The 20467-nt window shown below is 32.3% G+C and overlaps 3 protein-coding genes and 1 long non-coding RNA gene across 5 annotated transcripts in view; 1 reads left to right on the top strand and 3 right to left on the bottom strand.

The window, feature by feature from the left end:
• haf (leucine-rich repeat and fibronectin type-III domain-containing protein hattifattener) overlaps positions 1 to 9765 on the bottom strand; it is a 30126-nt gene extending 20361 nt beyond the window's left edge. The window contains exon 1 of the mRNA XM_018509801.1: positions 9385 to 9765. The gene's annotated coding sequence lies outside the window, so the exon portion shown is untranslated. The remainder of the gene's footprint in view (positions 1 to 9384) is intronic.
• Rab3GAP1 (RAB3 GTPase activating protein subunit 1) overlaps positions 1 to 15648 on the top strand; it is a 41529-nt gene extending 25881 nt beyond the window's left edge. Inside the window, exons 7-14 of the mRNA XM_018509797.1 lie at positions 11597 to 11654; positions 11759 to 11849; positions 11938 to 12079; positions 12463 to 12643; positions 12715 to 12814; positions 13224 to 13543; positions 15038 to 15241; positions 15326 to 15648. Of these exons, the coding sequence (XP_018365299.1) occupies positions 11597 to 11654; positions 11759 to 11849; positions 11938 to 12079; positions 12463 to 12643; positions 12715 to 12814; positions 13224 to 13543; positions 15038 to 15241; positions 15326 to 15556 (1327 nt within the window). The 3' untranslated portion in view covers positions 15557 to 15648. The remainder of the gene's footprint in view (positions 1 to 11596; positions 11655 to 11758; positions 11850 to 11937; positions 12080 to 12462; positions 12644 to 12714; positions 12815 to 13223; positions 13544 to 15037; positions 15242 to 15325) is intronic.
• Tango6 (transport and golgi organization 6) lies at positions 15603 to 19664 on the bottom strand. 2 transcript variants are annotated; one of them, XM_018509799.1, is made up of 8 exons: positions 19489 to 19664; positions 19145 to 19244; positions 18821 to 19058; positions 18216 to 18740; positions 16933 to 18126; positions 16656 to 16860; positions 16206 to 16357; positions 15603 to 16128 (listed from the first exon to the last, which is right to left on the bottom strand). In XM_018509799.1, exons 1-8 carry the CDS (start codon positions 19532 to 19534, stop codon positions 15850 to 15852), a joined length of 2739 nt encoding a protein of 912 aa, XP_018365301.1. In that variant the 5' UTR covers positions 19535 to 19664; the 3' UTR covers positions 15603 to 15849. The 2 variants fall into 2 exon arrangements, with proteins under 2 accessions (XP_018365301.1, XP_018365302.1); XM_018509800.1 differs by lacking the exons at positions 19145 to 19244; positions 19489 to 19664 and having other exon boundaries at positions 18816 to 18956.
• Positions 19665 to 20006: 342 nt separating this feature from the next.
• LOC108762682 (uncharacterized) overlaps positions 20007 to 20467 on the bottom strand; it is a 6947-nt gene continuing 6486 nt past the window's right edge. Inside the window, exon 3 of the long non-coding RNA XR_001940182.1 lies at positions 20007 to 20118. This is a non-coding gene — a long non-coding RNA (uncharacterized LOC108762682). The remainder of the gene's footprint in view (positions 20119 to 20467) is intronic.

Here is a 20467-nt window from a genome sequence, read left to right as displayed (position 1 = left end):
TAGCCACATGGCTAGCCAATGTTGATAAATCATAATTTATGTTTCTAAGCTATAGAAAATAATCATTAAGAAATTTACGTCTGAGTAGATAAATTTTTTTTTTGAAGCTTAATAAAACCTAGAAAAAAGCTATAATAAATAAAAATTATAAGTATTGAACTAAAGAGAGTTCTTTATAGAGAAATATATTCTTTCTTACTATTTCCAATGCTAGAAGATTCTTTAATAATTTTTTTTTTAGTAAATTATTTTTTAGTAAATTTTTTTTTCTTTAGTAAATTATTTAATAAATCATAAGATTTTTTTTGCCAAGATGTTGAGATATAAAGTTATAAATAATTAATTAATGCTGTTTATAACGACAAATTAAAAATAGTTCTTATTTTTATTTGTAACTGTTATTCTAATTATAAGTAAATTATTTTAGTGTATGTCACTAAAACGACAATTTCATTATTGCAATCAATTAAGCTCCATTATCATAGGAAAAAATATGTACGCATTACGCAGATTCGAGCAAACGACGCAGTGAATTACATTATGTATGTAATTTTGTTAAAGCTGCTCAGTAAGACATATCTGCTCAATCTATTGATCATCGTACTCCGATGATCATTGCGTTAATGGCCGGCTGCGCACGATTGACGCTTGCTTTTCTTTCTCGAGAATGTCCTGGTCTACCTCGAAGTCCCCTTTTCACGCGTTTTTCTTCGCAATCATTGAATTGCGAAAAGAAGAAATTCGATTGACTTTCTCGCTTTTGCGCATTGTTAAAATCTGGAATATTTTTCTAGTACTACGTCTTGACCTTCGATCGACAAATTAGGATATGAGAATGGTAGGCTCGAGCTTATTATTATTCTATCTGTTGGTATGAAAAAAGAAAAAGATTGCATATAATATTATTACGAAGATATAGCGACAAAAAATAAGTAAAACTTATGAAAATATACATATATAGCTTGTAGATATGTATAATGCTGTGTCACGTAAATTAATGAATGAATCAGTGACACTTTTATAATTTTTTAATGTTTCAAATTTTATTAAAAATAAAATATTCTGTGATTTGTATATTGTAGTATGATAATAAAATTATATTTATGAAAATGCAACATACACATTACTACTTAATTTTGTATTTATAGTGTAAATGTCATAATTGTCTATCTGACTATGTTTACAGAGACGTAACGTTGTAAACGTTATTTTTAATTCATTATTCTATGGTAGGCTTTCGTAAGATACGAGAAATACCTTGAGACACAACAGAATGATGTTCGCGCGTTGCGTTTCTCAAGCGCTACTTAATTTCATAATGCCGAAACTCGTAAGTATGTAGACACATATGCGGCTTCAATATTAAGAACAGTGACACATAAGTGGGGACCCATTGGTGGGATCTTGCTCTCTCTTTTTCTCACTCTGAAACATCATCGTCCAGAATGTCTCCCGAGGATTTCGACATTCCATCTTTTGTGACGACAATGTCTGATTCTCATATGGAATCATTATATTTAGACGGAACATTGTTTGAAGATATTTTGAATAACAGATTAACAGTCAATAACTAAGGCTTGTATAATTTCAACAACGAATGAAAATTAATAGCGAATATTGACTACGTTTAGCAGACTCAATAGTTGAGTGAGCGCTCACTGCTATTGATGTATTCTTCTAGATCTAAAATTTTGATTGGATGATCTAAAAGAATATACCAATAACAGCGACCGTTAACTCAACTGTTGAATCCGCTGAATGCGTCCATTACAAGAAGCTGCTGTATTTTGAATGACAAAATATGTATGATAAAATTATTGGCTCACATTTTTATTTAAAACACTTTATTTGGAATCAGCAGTCTTGCATATAACATTTTGGAATTTTATCTAATATTTTTGAATTTAGAAATGTGTTTGTGAACATATTTGTATTATACGAAATACATTTACATCATCTTTTTTGGCAAGTCAAACTAAAAATTATTAGTTTGACTATGATAACATACAATGCAGAATAATTGTAGATTTAATTATCAAAATATTTGGTGACCACAAATGTTCAGAACTAATTTGCTAAAATGTCTATAGACACATCAATTTTTTTAAAGTCTGCTGAGAATTTTACATATTCTAAAAATATTCTAAAAGAAAGCGCTCTTTATGTTTCAGAAAGACGAACAATGCGTAACTTGCGATTTCTTTGTGTAACAATGATGTAGCTTGCAAAATAACTAACTACTCTCTGCTTCTATTTTCCTACTAACCCCATGTAAATCTGCTACGAAAAATAAATACGCCTTTCGCACACCTTGTCAGTTTCGTGGAAAAAAATTCGTCCGCCGAATTATACCGGATTATGCGACGTTTTATTTTATGCCACGGGCTGTGAGAATTGTCGCACAGTACCGGACACGAGGGTGGCCTGACCGACACAATAACAAAGAAACATGAATTAGCCCATCGTACGGTTAATTACTGACTTCATCCGCTGCCGACACAATCGTTCATTCGCGTAGAACTGTGAACCAGAACGCGACGCGACGCGTCGAGTTTGTCTCTAGTCATTCACCAGGCATTGAAATCTCCAAGGCGTGCATTATGTGCGTTATATAAACATCATTGAACATCTCTTTTCATTTCAATTTTTTTATCGATTTGGGCAACATTTATCCTTGACAGTAATTTTGCATTTTTTTCAATTTTTAACATCCTTATCGTATGCTATATATTTAAACTTTGTTTTAAAATTCTGTTGATACAAATTAATCTCGAGAGATACGAGATTTATTCACTAAATTGGGTTTCGAGAGTATAATCAGGAGAAATTATGACGTCAGGTGAACTTTCGATCAATCGATTCGTGAGCGGAACAGTTATTGGGCGGCAAGTGCCTCGACGATGCCCGCGACGGAAGTCAAGAAGCTGTTCCGGAAATGAGAGCTACGGCGTTAACTTGGTTTCTCTCGGTCTCTAGGATGTGGGATAGGTCGCGCTAGGTCATATTCTTTTTCTTCGAAGATAAGAAACAATCTTGTTGATGATGATAATCTGTGCGGTCCTCGAAAATTTTTCTCGACATTTCATCACGTACATCGATGATTTTATTTTCAAAACAATTAGTTTAGGTGAAATGGAAAATAAATATGAGGATTAGATGAGATAACCGGGTTACCATCTAGAATACAATGAAATTGTAATACTATGCAACATTGAGATAATCAAGTAGTTTTCAGTGGAACTTTACGTTCTCGTTGCTGTCCATTTCTCTGTGAAAAAAATCTCTATGAACTCTATAAGAGCTTTTTGCGTTAAACAAATTTATTATTTTCTTCAAAACGAAGTGCCCGACCACGATACGATATTGTGTCGTGCATCGATGCACGTGCCTTTCTAAAACGCAAACTCGATCGCAGGTGGCTTGCAGTCATTCGAAGGGTTTCTTGGATAAAACACACACGTAGGTAAAACACACGTAGACTGCAATAGAAAAGCCGTTGGCTTTTGCTACGTAATCGTAAAGCGTAGCAAAACGTGCGTTTGTTCATATCACACGTAACATTACAGAACTGATTTTGTAATTTTAACTAAATGTATTAACTAAAAACTAATTTAACTAGAAATCATTTGGCTATATATAGGTATCGGATTTTTCTTCCGTGATATAAAATCGAAGTATCGCAACATTCTTAGAAATTGATTTTGATTTGATTATAATTCCTCTGTGTATAATATCGTATAAACAATTTAAGAATATTGTGATAGTTTTTTTAGATGCATCATTTTCAAAGATCTTTTACAATGATTGTATTATCGAACATTTTTGTCTAATCTCTGATATATTACTATTATTTATACAAGAGTGAATATTAATTAGAGTATTTGACTCAATTTGAATCGTTGCTAATATCACGATCAAAGTGTCATGATAAGACGTGAAAAAAAGCGGTCGCGTTACATTTAAATGCACAATTTAACGTTTAAATGATAGACACGAACAATGACGCTTATGAATTGCAATTAGCGCAAAAGATCAGCGTTTCATTAAAAAGCGACAAAATGAGTTGGCATTTATTATCGCAATGATGACAACCGTTTCCTTTTGACGATTACCGTCAAAAGTTTGCCGTTTCAGCTACATATAAAGTTCAGCTACAACACTGAACTTTATATTTTTATTCGAAAGTGTTTTAATTTTATTCTACAACATTTTATAAATAAAAATTAGCAAAAATTTATATCAAAATATAAACAGAGAACAGGCTAATGATAGTTTTTTCGCTGTAAGTCGTGCGAGCAAAAGATTTATTAAATACGAAAAAATCCATATATGGATCAGATACACTGAGGATGGCTCGAATGTAAGCCGAAACGTCTGATTTTTTCGTATTTAATAAATCTTTTACTCGCACGACTTACAGCGAAAAAACTCTCATTAGCCTGTTCTCTGTTTATATTTTGACATTCTCAAGAGTTTATTTGTATTTCTTATAAAAAATTTATATGTTCAATTATATTCTAGAAATAAGTTCTTTAATTGTTTGATAATTTAAATTATCTTAAATCATATAATATAATATAATTATTTCTTTTAATTTATCTTAATTATGTTTATATAATTATACATTGAGAGAATACTGTCTTTTTAATTTACTTTACTTATGAGAAATGACGAATAAAAGACATTTTACTACTGTGAACAATTCAATTAATAAACTAGGCCTTAACCAAGTTATAATCTCGTGGCAACTATAGAAATGCAAGTATAATGAAACAAGAATGATGTAGGAATCGAGGCAGGAGAGCATCATGGTCCGATGGTCACGGCTCGAGGACAAACGGACTACTATACACCATTGCCATGCTCGTCGGTCGGTTCTCGAGTAAATCTCAGCAATTTCTCCGTAATGGTTGCCAGACTGGACGTCATTACCATACGCCCTGATTTTTCTCGTCAGACCGACCGTGACGATGAACATTGCTTGCGTTCGTATGCAATCCTAAAAGTCGCTCAGTGCATTGAACCTAGCAAGCTTTCGCGGAAATTTAAACATTCAATTGTTTAGCATGTGAAAGTGTTGAGACACATTTCGATAAATGTTTCCCGCTAAAAGTAATTTTCGTAAATAACTCACGGTTATCTTCCGCGAACATTTTACGGAAGAGAATACGTGCAAATGTGAAGCAAAGAGTGATCGATTCTTGATACTTTTCTTGAATATATCGTATAGTTAGCGTATTTTATGAATTTCATATACCTTTTATGTTATATAAAGCATTCCTTTAAAGTTATAATCATTTAATAATAAATTGAATATTTACACACACACACACACACATATATGTTGCACTTTTAAATGTTCAAGCACTGTAATTATTTTAAATTTAATTGAACATCTTATTTTGTAATAATTAATTGCATTTCAATTTAATTAATTGTTCCTTAAAATATTTAATGAAAGTAATTGACTTCATACTTTGTTGTTTGAATATACAGGATGTTTCTCGAACCTGTTACCACAGTTTTTGAGATACTTCTGATGGATTGACAATAAAATGTTCTAATAACAGTTTGTTGGTTCCTAACAATGAATTGCGTAAGAAAAATTTTAAGAGTTTGTTAATTTTTAAATAAAAAATCTAAGTCATATTGTGTTTTCTTAAGTGGAATCATATATTTTTCTTTCCATATTCTTGTAGTACATAAAAAGACGAATTTATTCATTTAACATTATGTATCATTTTGGTTATTCAAATCTCAAGATAATTCAACTAATATTTACAAAGAAAAATCCATGAACGTATCGTCGATATCTAAAGCAGTGAGACCTAAACATAAACAAACATAACCGTACTAAGGAACGTACGTATAGGAATACGTACACTGAAAAAAAAAAAATTAATTTGACTAAATGCGTTTAGTTCGTAGTGATTATTTAGTTCAATTACTTTATATGTATAAAGTTTTATGTAAATGTCCGAACATACATTATTATGCGTGTTCGGTCGCTGGGATGTTTATCTTATTTATAAAAGTAACTGTTCAAACTGCATACCACTTGCCACAACACAAAGTTTCATTTCTTTCAATAGATTGTTATACATCTGGAGACACTGGTAGTGTCTCGGCGCTAAGCTACGCACAGCGACACTGCCGTGGCTTAGATTAAACTGTAATGTTTGATGCTTGGATTTTATTGCTTTAGATAGACAGATCTGTAGATTATGTTACAAGTATTATCTTAAAATCGAATAATTAAAATACACAATACTAGATCGATGAATTTGTCTTTATATGTATTACAACAATATGGAAAGAATATTGGTTTTATTTTTAAAAAATATAATTTGAATTTGATTTTTTGTAAAAAAATTAACAAATTTTTTTGCACAATTAATTAAATTAATTCTTTATTAAAATCCAACAAACTTTTGTTAAAAACATTTTATTGTCAATTTATCGGAAATATCTTGAAATTTATGACGATCGATTTGAGGAATACCTTGTATATACGAAATGATCTTAAAAATTGCAAAGACAAATATTAACCATGGATTTTTTAAAACTTCGTTAATTATCCAAACGGTGTTATCGAAGAAACTGTTACATATTTTCATCGTGTATATATATCTCGCCGCAATTTGTTATTATAAAAAAATATTTCCTGATCCACTTATGCAACGTTTACATAATATTATTACTCGCGCAGAACGATCAACACAACACACTTAATAATTTAGCAATATCACATAGAGCATATGTAATTTGTAAGAAATGCTATCCAATTTTTCCTAGTCTTATTGCCTCTTCGTCCTTTTATTCGGCTCTTTTTATCGCGTATATAAATTTCACACTTTCCTTTCTTCTCTCGATATCACTTCCGAAGATTCAGATTCGTGATACCGTTCCCAATCACTTGGTCGATCGATCGAGCGGAAATGAAAGCACGAAGAAGCTCATCTCTTTTAGATCCAAATCGATTTATTCGCTTTGTGTGATAAAGTATTTAAAGTATCTTGATAATATCGCGATTTTTGGTAATCTACATTACTCTCAATGTTGAAAAATTCCAAGCACTCCTTGTGGTTTCATAAAAAGTTCAATTCTCATCGCATCTGCCTGTAAATTCCACTGCCGGCTTCTCGATTTGTCACAACATATCGTAACTTTAGTAATCTCCAAAAATTATAATTGATAATTCACTGCTCGTCTATAAATTCGAGTTTGTTTTTGTAACATCTTTAAGCGCTAAATATGAATATATATAAATATTCAATCGAAAGATATACATATCCGAGAGAACTGATAACTATCAAATTAAGCAAGAAATTTGAATCAAATAAGAAATATCTTTGCCATTTACTGTTAATATTTTATAAGGTACTGTATATACTATCTAATATTATTTCTTTGTATAATTTTTATGTATGAGTTGCTAGTATAATTGACATAAAGCACATATTTTCCAATATATGTACAGAGTGGTCCACTTAACTTGAAAACCTTGAACATTTCACTTTTTATTACGAAAAAATGTTTTAGATAAAAGTAGAATGGTTTTGAGGAGGAGTATTTTGGTCACGTTGTATTTTTTTAAATTGACGCGCCAAATATGAAGGTCACCTCCAGTTTTCTAGATGCAATTATATGATTTTTTTTACATAATATAATTGCTAATTATTCTACATTTAAAAATATTAAAATATAGAGATATAGAAAAATTAATAGTTTTTTAATTATATTTTATATTTTATTGTCGTACATATTGACATGAAATATTAAATATCTCGTATTTTTTTATAATCGTATCTCAATATTTTTATGCACAGAATAATGCACTGAATCAATTGATATAAAGAAAACGTATAAGTTATTTATTTAAAAAATTATGTAATTACATTAATTGTAAAATACATAATTTTTTAAATAATTATGAATTTCCTTTACACTAATTGATTCACCTCGCATTATTCTGTGCATAAAAGTATCAAGGTACGATTATTAAAAGATGAATAATTTACGAGATATTTAATATTTTATGTCAATATATGTCAGAATAAAGTATAAAATAATTCGAAAAGTATTGATTTTTTATATCTCTATCTTAATACTTTTACATGTAGAATAATTAGAGGAATCATATTATTTAAAAAATCATATTATGTAAAATTAGAGGAAATATGTAATAAAATCACATAATTACAGCTAAAAAAGTATTGACTTTCGTATCTGTATATGTGTGGCGCCTTTACTCTAATTAAAATAACTTCCTCTCAAAACCGTTCCACTTTCATCTGAAACATTTTTTTCGTCTCATCAAGAATAAGTGAAATATTCAAAGTTTTCAAGTTAAATGAACTATCCTGTATATGTATATATATGTATATACATATATATATGTGTGGATCATTTTTACTAGAAAAAAGCTATAATATTTTACCCAAGCAAAGCAACAAGTCACGATAACGTCAAAGTGACATTAAAATGAATCGGAAATGAAAATTACTTTTAATGATCATTTTGGGGTCATATTCACATCATTTTGATATAATAATGACTTGTTGTTCTGCTTGGGTTATATCTCTCCAATAATGCTATTTGAATAAACGAATTCGTTCTTTAAAAATCTTCGATTTTATGTCTTGTAAAAAATTAAACGCGGGATAAGAACTTTTCGAGCAGAACGCAAACCATGCAAACTATTCGATATCTTGTCTGGTTATGAAAGGTATCTCGCGTATACATCGTATATCTATAGTACGGTTCAAGGTCGGACGGTGTACGTTGAAGACGATAGCTGTAAGATACGCACGTAGGTGCATTAACCCTTCGAAGAGTCTGCAACGCGATGCGCTGCTATAGTTTCGTGAAGAATAGTATAACGCTTGTAAAAGAACAAGCCGAACGTCTAATTCTTTTAGCTAGGAAGCAAAAGAAAATAAATCTAATATTCGAAGTTGTTGAGTTAGAGACTCTTTAGGAAGGTATCTTTTTACAAATATAAAAAAAAAACTGAAATTATGTCACAGTAATGTAAACATTTTATATAGTGTTCTCAATTTCATTAGTACTCTTTAGATATTATTTTTAGATTAGATCAAAGTTGAATTGCACAACGAGGAATTAAATACACCGCTCATTTATGTCATGAATTTTCTAAGCTCATTAATAGTCACGTAACGGTATTATTAGTTCACGGTACCAGGAGAATTATTTCTCGAGGTCAAATAAATCTGTATCCGAGAAGCGAGACGATTAAGTCTGAAAACCGAATTTTTCAAAGGAGACTTACAAAAATTCAGATAAGATACACTCGCATCAAGCGCAGATACATTTAGCATGTTAAAGCTTACGCGTTTATGTACTTCCAATGTTAATACTTACTTATATTCTTCTTTACGAATGAGCAATCTGGGCCATGATGCCAAGAAGGAAATTCGGCCGCACCTCACTGGGAATTCACCTGGCTACCGCACGTAAACGCAACACTCGTACGAGCAAGCGAACGTTCCCTTCGCGGATCGTAGGCGTAACCGGAATACACAAAATGCGGTTGGAATCGCGTCTTACGAGTTAGTCATGTCCTACACAAAGGACGAGAAAGGAGGAAAGAAAGAAAACGGAAATCCGTTTCTACACTTCGAGTCGATGGACCTTCGAATTGTACGGACGCGAACGTGGAAGGTTGCTCCGGCTTCTCTTGACCGTTAGCTTGATCGTCGCATCGCGGTCTTAAAGTCGACTGCAAGAATCAAGCGGCACGGCTATGTCCGTCCTCGGCCCCCGTAGAAATCCTGTCTCGTGCCAGCACCGTGACAGCCGGTGGTAGGGCGGCCGAGTCTTCGGCGGTAGGCTTCCCTGCAGGCTGCCGGATAAGATGTAAGCGTCTTGACGAGGTTTGCCGCTGGCGGAAAAACCTTGTCGAAGGCGGAGTTGACCCTTGACGGTGGTCTTGCTGCGTCCAAGTACAGAGTATCCTTCAATCCAACTATGTATAAATCATTCTGTGCCCAAGAATATACTCTGCAAAATATATCATGATTAATTTATAGTATTTATATATATATATATATATATTTCTTATATATTGTAATTGTTCTATATTATAAACTTGTGTCTTAACCGATGAAAACTATATAAACGATACGCAAGTATTTAGACATTCTTAATTCCAATCGTTTACCAAAGCTGATTTATTAATAGACTTATAAACTTTGTGTTTCAACGAAATAATTTTAATCTCTATGCAGTTTTATGTTTATTTCATATTTTTTATTCCGATTGTATTCGAAGCAGAGATAAGAAGAAATTATTATATGTACATTATTATTATTATTATTAAATAAATACGATTTTATAAATTTCAACTTTTTTTCTTTCTTTCATGAAATAACACTTGATCTTTTGAAGTAAAAAATATTTGAAATTTTTTATTAGTATACAAAGTGTCGAATTGTTTAAATCTAACTGAACGTATAGCTCTCCCCGCGTTTTCTTTTAGACTTGCAATAAAATGTTTTGAAGGGAACGAGCACTCTTCTCTTGTCGCTCACCTGTTGCTTTCTAGTTATCGTGTCGTCAAGTCAGCTATATGTGACAAGATTTTGTAAGCGTATGGCGTATGTTCCAATGGCCGATACAATTGTGTCTTCAGTTTCGCATGCGCTGCTGTTGCGCTGTAGTTCAATTTCCCATCTATATGATTTGATAAATCGATACAACGTTCGATTGAATCTTGATTTTTTAAAGGATTCTTCGATTGATTCATAGATGGATATGTTATATAAAAATAAGATAAGTACGATCGAAAAGAATTTATAAAAAATTAAATAATTTTTATCTTTGAAAAAAGAATTTAGCAATAGCTTTCTAATAGTTAAAACTATTGGATTTACGTTTTTTATTTTCAACTAATCTTGCCGTTACCACATTTCATAATTACAGAATATAAACTTATATTAAATTTTTTCTTAATAGAACAAGTCTTAAATATACAGGTAAAAATAAAAAAAGACTACACAAAGCCGTAGAATTGACTATAATTGTGTCATATTATATATACATATATAATGTGAAAGAATTAATTTAATAATTCTAATAACATCGATTTGAGAGATGAAATTGGCACGGCTAAATGTTTATCACTGGTAATACAGGAAATATGAATATAAATAACTCGTTGACTGCAGAAATATAAAATACGCGAAATACCGTTATACGTGGGCATGTTAAAATGTTGAAATTATACTTACGGGAGACAAGAGATTATTAAATCAACGACCGACTCTACAAACCTGCCGGTGTGACTTTAGCGTCTAATATCTCATCATATGACCATGAAAATCTTTTGCCCTACATTTCTAGATACATATATTCCAATTAATAAATGTACGTTTAAAACACTTTTATGCATATCGGACTTATAATTATAGTCTTCATGTCGATAGCGTTTAGAAAGTTCATCTTGTAGGAAAATGTAGACGCGTGGGATCATATGATAGACTCCAAAATGAAACACAATGAAGTGAAAGACTCTCTCTCCGAAGACAATGTCGTCATTTCACGATATACAATCAGTTTTCATATCTCATTTCAGAGTCGGATCCGGTTTTCCAGATTCCGTTCGCACGTGCTTGCTGCATCAAAAGTTACAGGTGACGCGAATTGCCAAATATTTTATGTAATGCTTATATAATTTTTATGTACTTTTCTTAGGTAAGAATTTCATTGGCTTTGTTCTTATGTTTTGTGCACGCAGATGATGAACTGCTGTATAACGAGGAAAAAAACGAGGGAGGAAAATGCGCATAGATCTCAGAGCATGGAAATCGACGATGTGGACGAAACAGGTAATATTCACGAATTAATTACGCTTTACAAGCGAATGATAGCGGAGAAAATTGAAAATTATTGATCTGGATAATTCTGCTGTTGCAGAATCCGAAGATGACGAATTTTTCGAATGCACAAGCGAGGAGCTGACGAGCGAGGAGCTGACATCAACGAAGCCACAATTGAAAGCGAAGCACTTGCTGTGGAACAAACCCGCGGGAAGATTGGCCAAACATCCTTCGCTCAGGTTAATTTTTCTGTACGAATAACGACCGTAAATTGGCTGAGCTTTGCTTAACTTAGTAATGTAAAATTGAAATATTGTAACTTCACCAGTTAAAGATAAGTAATTAATAAAATTTATTAATTTATTATAAATTACAATATTTTAACATACAATTTACAACATTACAATATTTTTACATACATGAGATTTTTCTACTGGTTATATATTTTATATACTATATATTATATACTAATATTTTATCTTCTAGAAAATATCATATATAAACTACATTCAATAGTCGCCACTAGCATCTCTTTCCAGTAGTGGAATATTAAATATTTCTATTGACGAAGTAAAGTTGAAAAGTGTACAATTGTGACTTAACGGGAATTGATAATGTGTAGGTTGATTCAAACTGGAGACCCTCTTTACCTACCAATCACGCAGGATCCCGTACCGAAGACGGAGGACCAATTGGAGGAGGATGCGCAGGTAATGATGCAGCTTGGTACCGACAAATACGCCTCCGAAATGCGAGCTCGAATGATGAGCGCGTCTCTATTATCAGACATGGAATCCTTCAAGGTATACATTATGCATTGATCCTTAACATATTTTACGAGATATACATCTATTTTCATTATAATATAATGCAGGCGGCAAATCCTGGTGCAGTCCTGGAGGACTTTATTCGATGGTATTCCCCGAGGGATTGGATTGACGACGAAGGTGTTGACGAATGGGGGCAAGGAAAGGGCAAGTATTTTTTTTTAATATATATAAAATTCTGAAGAATATTCCAAATTCGAAATTTTATATTACCGCTATATAATTTTTATTTTAATTAAGTCAAAGACTTAAGAAATATTGTAAATTTATCTCTCTGTATATACTCGTATATAATATCTTAGAAAATCATTTCTATTCAGATAGATTTTATGCCAAAGTTAATAGCGGTTTGAAAGGTTGTACATTTTTAAGAATATGTATATAAGCTGATAGACTGACAAATTAAGTGCTTTTTTAATGACAGATTCTTTTGTTTAATATAGAATCGATTTTTCCACAACAAAAATATCTCGTCAATTTTCAATTAAAATAGGAATGTAATTTTATATTTTCAACACTCTCATTACGTTTTTTTATATCAAGTATTGAAATGCAGGTCATTTATCACCACGGATGATGATCACTGATAATCCATGGTCAACAACGTGGGCATCGGCACAGCCAGTTCCCGCACATCGGCAGAAACGACTATTCGACGACACGCGAGAAGCGGAGAAGGCTCTGCATTATCTGTGTTCGAAACGAATAGGTCAGGTCGCGCAGCTCCTATTGCCGACTCTGACGCATGCCGCGCTCTATACCTTGAGCTTACAGAAACAGGAAGCTCTACCAAGCCTACCTGATGTAGCACAGAGCATACTCAATAAATTGCAATACGCAACGAAACCAATTCATCAAAAGCTGCAATTATATGAGGTACACTGCTATTTATTAATTCGTTCATTAATTTGTCCTGCCGCCCTAACAATAGCTCTAACTTATCGGCCTGATTTACTCAGGCAGGGCCAATAAGTCAATAATGTTGAACGCGCACACATTTCGGAAAGGGACGTTGTGGCACTAATACAGAATAATAAGAAAAGTAAAAAATTGATTATTCTTTCTTCCTTCTTTCTTTAAAATTTAGAGATGCATGAATTATATATATCTCCGTCGTGTTACAGAATAAGGATTTTTATATTTATCTTATCAAGACCATAAGGATCTTTATATTTATCTGTATAAATATATAATGCGTAACTAACACAAATGTAATCTCTTTACTCTCCAAATTCAAAATAAAAACAAAAAAAATCTAAAAATCCAGGGCGAATGAGAGTCAGCGTGGTAAGTCAGTACGCAAAGTTTAATCTTAAAAGTTCAGTTTTAAGATTAAACTTTGCGTACTGACTGAGTTTAATGGGTTTTTGGATTCTTTTTAATTTTTTATTTTAATTCACAACGTGTTGTATTTCGAATTTATTCAAATAAGTATAAGCGATAATAAAAAAGAAGTAGTTAAATAATATTTAAAGGAACATATATAAAAAAGAAATATATAAATAACGTATAAAGGAGAAAGATAAATAATCAGGTCACTTGTTAAAATTAATAATAAGTTTTTCGAATTCATTAATTTTAATAAGTGACTTGATTAAATATTTATTTTTTTCCCGTAAGCGTAAACGAAATTTCTAGAAGTTTCGTTTACGCTTACGGTCACTTATTAAAATTAATAACTTTGAAAAACTTGTTATTAATCTTAATAAGTGACCTGATTATTTATTTTTCCCTTTCTCTTTATACATTTTTAACTATTTCTTTTTTATTATTGCTTATAGTTATCTGGATAAATTCATAATTTACAACACTTTATGAATTATATATTTATACAGATAGATACAAAGATCCTCTCTCTTCTCTTCTTCTTTTTTTTTCTTTTCTTCTTCTCTCTTCTCTTCTCTTCTTATGATCTGTAACACGACAGAGATATAATTCATACATCTCTAAATTAAAGAAAGAAGGAAGAAAGATAAAACAAATAATCAATTGTTTATCTTTTTTATTATTCTGTATTAGTGCCACAGCATCCCTATTCCGATGTGTACCTTTCCCAAATGTGCGCGCGTTCGACATTATTGACTTATTGACTTTACCTGAGTAAATCAGGCCAATAAGTTATAGCTATTGCTAGGACGACAGAGCCACGCAAATTAATGAACAGCATTATACACTCAACATAGCATCTTCAATCAATAAACAGTCATTAGACCATTTTCGATTACGATCAATATTTGTCATAAATATTTATATTAAATGTGTGCGTATAAATATACTTCAAATAAAATATACATATATAGCTTATGTATAAGCAAGAATTTGTACAGATAGATATTATATAACTCTCTCTTTGAATTTCAATTTCTTCAGGAAATCACGCGTGACATCGAAAGCGTGGAAGCGTTGGTTGCTCAAGTAAACTCGTTACAGCACAAGCTAGGCGGTAATAATGACTCTAAAGAATTCACGTCCTTTTTGATTCAATTGATGCGAGGAAAGGAAGTGAGCGTGCCCGGCGGCTCCAGAGGAGACATCGGAGCTCGAATAACGACGATGTTTCGCGATGCTCAAAAGGTATAGGAGAGAAGGAAAGAAAGAGGGAGGGAAAAAGAGAGAAAATTTACAATTTCAACATAAAATATTTTAATTTTGTTTTAGGCTGCTCATATGATGACGTCCGTCAGTAATATTAATAAAGGTACTATACATGCGGAAGATAGTCGATACAAAATTTTCCCCGAACCATCGTGCAAGGAATTCATTTTGCGAGCGATAATACCACGACCTTCGCCATCCTCCACGCCGCAGCCACAACGGCTGTATGTCTGTCTTAAACGAGATCACATTCGTTTAGCCGGATTCTTTTCCGAAGATACAACGTTTTTATAATATCAAACATCATCGTCGGATTTAAGTAGTTTATTTAAAAAATTATTTTAAAAATTGTTGGATTTGTTGCAATAATGATTGTAGATCATATATATATTGTATTTTTTTTTTTGTTGAACGATCACATCCATAGTTAATTTTCCCGAAAAATCAGACACCTTTCGATTTCGCATTCGTTCGAAGGACTGAAAGAAGGCAAGAAGTAATATATGATGCAACGTTTATTGATAATCTTCAATAAACGCATTTATTCGTCTTACTGCATGTATTTTGAATATTTTTAAGATATTTTTTCAAGATATCTTATTTCTGAATGTGGGTAATTCCGTGAGTAAATCTCGCATGATGCGATCAATCTCCTCGAAGACTAATTGAACATGAAGCTGTAGCACGGGATCTTTGTCATCGCGCAAATTGCGCAATTCGCGGTACAGGTCGATCATGTCACTGGTACAGCTGCTCAATAAATCTCGATCAAGACCGCGAAACAGAAGCGTTGCAACCAGCACGGCAGCACGCCGACATTCAGGTACTTTGTCTGATTTTAATATACATGTGATGCAGTAGAGAATCTGTGTGGAAGCGTTAAAATCAAGTTTAAAAAAATTTTCTTTGATATTTGTTCTCTACGAATCTTTTATATACGTACTTCAGTGAGAACGTTTCCTAGACGATAGTTCAATACTTTGCAGAGTTCTCCTAAGCAAGAGAGACCAGAGGCTCGTACCAACGGATCCGCATCACGAATTGCGCACAAAAAACCATTAAGCAGAATATTTTTTTGAACCACGCTCATTTCACCTGCGAAATTTCATATTTTGATTATTGAATTATCCCTAACTCAAAATTTGCATCAAATTTTATGAACCGCTAGTCGCATTTCGATGTACCCTATTTTATCGTTTCCTGGACTTGTATTTTATGTTTTCTGTCCAGCATTTTAAATAACGATAATTTATTAACGATGTATTTGTTACCTTATAAATTTTATATATAATTATGTTTCGTATAAAATATAATTAATAAAGATAAAAAGAGGATTTATAGAAAATTTGTGCTGTATATATGCATATATAATAAAGAAAAAATATCTATGTACCCAAGGCTTTCGTTGTTTTAACCAATATTTCTCCGAGTTTTATCCTAGTTTCGACAGTTATTTCTGATATTGCAGCACGTTTGGGCATATCAATGTATTCAAGCATTAGTGTTTCTATAACTTTTTCTGGAAATGCGGTTGCCAATGCGCACAGCCCGTTGATAGATGCTAGATATATGAATGAGTCTTCATGCTTTAAATTCTCCTGTAATCAAATACATAAGTAAAATAAATTTGTAGAAAGCAACAGCAAGCGAACAACAAAAATATTAGCAACCTCGAATAAACGCAAGATGATCGCATTGCGTGCAACAGCGTAAGCATCTTTAGTCTCAATCAGTTTCGTGAGTACCACAAGACCATGCGCCTGAACAGGAAGTAATGGGTCCGCGAGATCCCTTAAGGCTTGGTCAAATTTATCCGACGAACTGGACAAATCTTGATAATATTTCTTCTCCGTTCTAATTTGAGAATCGTGTGTCGTGATACAAGCCACCACTTCGCTGATTAATGCTTTAAGTTGTGTTGACACATTCGAGTTCTTCGAATGGTCTTCTAAAAACGTTTTAAAATCTTTGAAGAGAACGATTTCGATTGATGCACTCTTCTCGAGAAAAATCATTTTTATCAACATTAAACTGATGTACAACATCTCGCATTCACTCTCTTCAGTTTTCTCCCGACGGTTTTTGGTATACTCGTTAAATAACGACTTTATAAATGATAGCAACGGTTCAGGATTTTTTACTTGTGCGTCTTGAACGATACTTGTACTGGCTAATTGTGATAGAAGTTTATGAGCCGCTAATTGCATCGTGATGCGTTCTATTTGATCGTCTTCTGTTTCCAACATTTTCGGTTGTTCAATTTCATAGTTCCATTTATTTATATTTGACAGAAACTTCAACATGTAACAAAATAAACTGGGAGACAAATCGTTAGCAATGGATACTAAGTCGAAAATAGTATCAGCTAATTTTTCATAGTCCAAATTTTTATTCAAGCCAGTAATTTCGATACCGCCAGTCGACCCAAATTCTGATGTTATATAATCTCCAAATTCTACTGATGTATCATGTCCTAGAAAAGCTGAATACAACTTTTCCCGCAATGTCTCTTCTTCGAAAATTTTTAATAAAAGTCGTCGTAAATCTGTTTTTAATGTACAAGCACTTTCGCGGATTTTATCATATAGACAAAATAGAGGCGTAGCAACATACAAAATAACTTTACAAGGTATATGTTTGAATTTGGAATCTTCCGTTAGAAAACATTTCGCTAATATGTTTATACACCATTCTATCTCCTTTTCAGAAAAAATTTGTGATTTTTTCATTGTTAAAGGTGCACAAATAACTTCTATAATATATTTCTGGCAAATGTGTGGATTGTTATCATACAAAGATTTAATACAGCAGTTTGCTATTATTGAGCCATGTTTAAACTTGTCTGAGGAAAACATGTTTAGAATCTAAAAAAAATCGTGATAATATTAATTTATTTTTATATTTATTTATAAAATATACTTTATATTATTTCTTTAAATAGTCTCTGGTTTACCTGTGGACATACAGCTTTGTAATATTCGTCGATGTTTTTTCCATGCGTTGTTGCTATCAGTCTGGAAAACGTATCTAATTTTCTCCAATCCATACCCAAGTCTAAATTGTCGTTATAAATTGTAGTAATCAAAGATGATACTCCATTAGGTTGCATAAGCATCTTAATTAGATAATTTTGAGTTTCTTTACGCAACCATTTTGGTGCATTTTGCACTCCAAGAATTGCCATTAATTCCCGAAAACATATATTACGTGGGCAATTATTTAATAGCGAAATAAATTTAGTGTGAAATATTTTTTGACGATTTTGCAGCCTTTGGTATTCTTCCGTTGTCATCCGAAATTCCTGATTATTTACATTCGTAGGTTGAACTTTGTCCACTGGTTTAGCTAGTGGAGCATGAGACAATTGTAACAAAGCGGCCATCAAAAAGCCAATTCGTAAAAGTACAACTGATCGCAAATTAAGATCATCGTAAAGTTCTAGGAGTAAGTGTGTTGAGAAACACAATCGTTCATATTTCTAAAACATGAAGTCTGTATATAATATAGATAAATAATTGTAGATAGTATTAATAACGCTTAAATTATATAATACTTTACCTCTAAGGAACTCAAATCTTTTTCTTCGGTAATTGTTGAAGCTATGGGGCATAATTTATGTATATCTATACCTACACCAGGTAGTAGAAAAGGCTTGATTCCAATTAATATTAAAAATTCCACAGCTATTTTCACAGAATGATATTGATTCGCATTAAAAGGTGCATCAGTATCTACATTTATATTTTCTTGCTTAATACCACGCAATATATAAGTTAATATATTAAGATATTGTTGTCTATAAATAAAACAAATATATTATTTAAATATTTCTAGTCTATATAGAATTTATATACATAGTACTTCAACAATACCAAATTATACCTCATAGACAAATTTTCGATACATTGCATATCTTTCGGCAAAAGTGGCTTTACCTTCTGAATCATTTGTATCATCTTATCATCAAAATTTGTAACTTGATCTATAAATATAGATTTAAATTTAAAAAAATGCTATGTATTAGCTGCATTCGGTTTAGGTGCTTGCATACTGTAAGTTATAAACTCCATTCTATCTTCCTTCCGTAAGTAACGTGTGATAAAAACTGAATAAAGCTCACAGCATGTGAACAACCAAATCGAAACTAAAGTCTTAATTATTATTGTAATATTATCTTAATATCATAAAATTAATTGGATCTATTAACAAAATATATATAATCTTACCATCAACATTGTATATCAACTTGGATAATATTTCATTGTAATCCATTTTCCTTTACACTTTTATTCAACAAAAAATCCTGTGAATTTTGTACATGCACATTTGATGTTTCTGTTTCTATTCTAATGTAATGACAACACTTCGAGCCAACTCCAACTCATATCAGCTGATCGTCTTTAAAGCTGATTCCACATTAAACTTAGGCCCTGCGCACAATGGAGGAAATATTAGAAACAGGAATAGATATTAAGATTTCAACCTATCAGAAACCGTGTATTCCGATGTAACTAATATCAGATAGGTTAAAATCTTAATATCTATTCCTGTTCCTAATATTTCCTCCATTATGCGCAGGGTCTTAGGAGCTCCGCACAATAAAAGGAACAGAGAACAGAGAATAAGAATTTTCACCTATCAGAAATCATATATTGTGGAATACACAGTTTTTGATAGGTTGAAATTCTTATTCTCTGTTCTCTGTTCCCTGTTCCTTTTATTGTGCAGAGCCCCTTAGGTTCTATATTTCTATACTCCATCCACTGAGAGAACAATCAGGCTTTGCGCAGCTTGTGATCACGTGGCTACAGTGGGAAAAACTCAAACGCAATGCACCTTTCGTGAATTGCTGCCTGCTATTAATGATGTAAAGGAGTAAAATGGGTGGTTAGTCTACGCAAATCGGACAAAAATTCGTCCGACGCGTAGTTTTTCTCTCCGTGGACGGAGTATATATTAAGATATCTTTACATGGGAGCGTCAAGCGTCCAGTGTCAGAGCATGCGCAGTGATATGTTAAATAATTTTACTGAAATGCATTGGATCCAAAGACATAGGCCGGTATTCATAGTCGGTTCTTATTTTAAGACCGTCTTAAGTAATGTCTTAAGTCGCTAATGCGGCCTTCTGATTGGTTCATGACATCTTAAGACTGTACTTAAAGCCCGATGTCCACGATGCTAGAAATCGGTCCGAAATCTCGGA

The sequence above is a fragment of the Trachymyrmex cornetzi genome, unplaced genomic scaffold, assembly GCF_001594075.2.
Source record: "Trachymyrmex cornetzi isolate Tcor2-1 unplaced genomic scaffold, Tcor1.1 scaffold316, whole genome shotgun sequence".
Lineage (NCBI taxonomy): Eukaryota > Metazoa > Arthropoda > Insecta > Hymenoptera > Formicidae > Trachymyrmex > Trachymyrmex cornetzi.
This window is presented reverse-complemented; position numbering and strand designations above follow the sequence as displayed.

Coding starts and splice junctions, on each gene's coding strand:
- Tango6 (XM_018509799.1), bottom strand. CDS start 19,534: ATGGATTACAATGAAATATTATCCAAGTTGATATACAATGTTGATG. Junction 19,245..19,488: donor GTTGATATACAATGTTGATG/GTAAGATTATAT, acceptor CTATATTTATAG/ATCAAGTTACAAATTTTGAT. Junction 16,358..16,655: donor TAAAACAACGAAAGCCTTGG/GTACATAGATAT, acceptor GAAATTTCGCAG/GTGAAATGAGCGTGGTTCAA.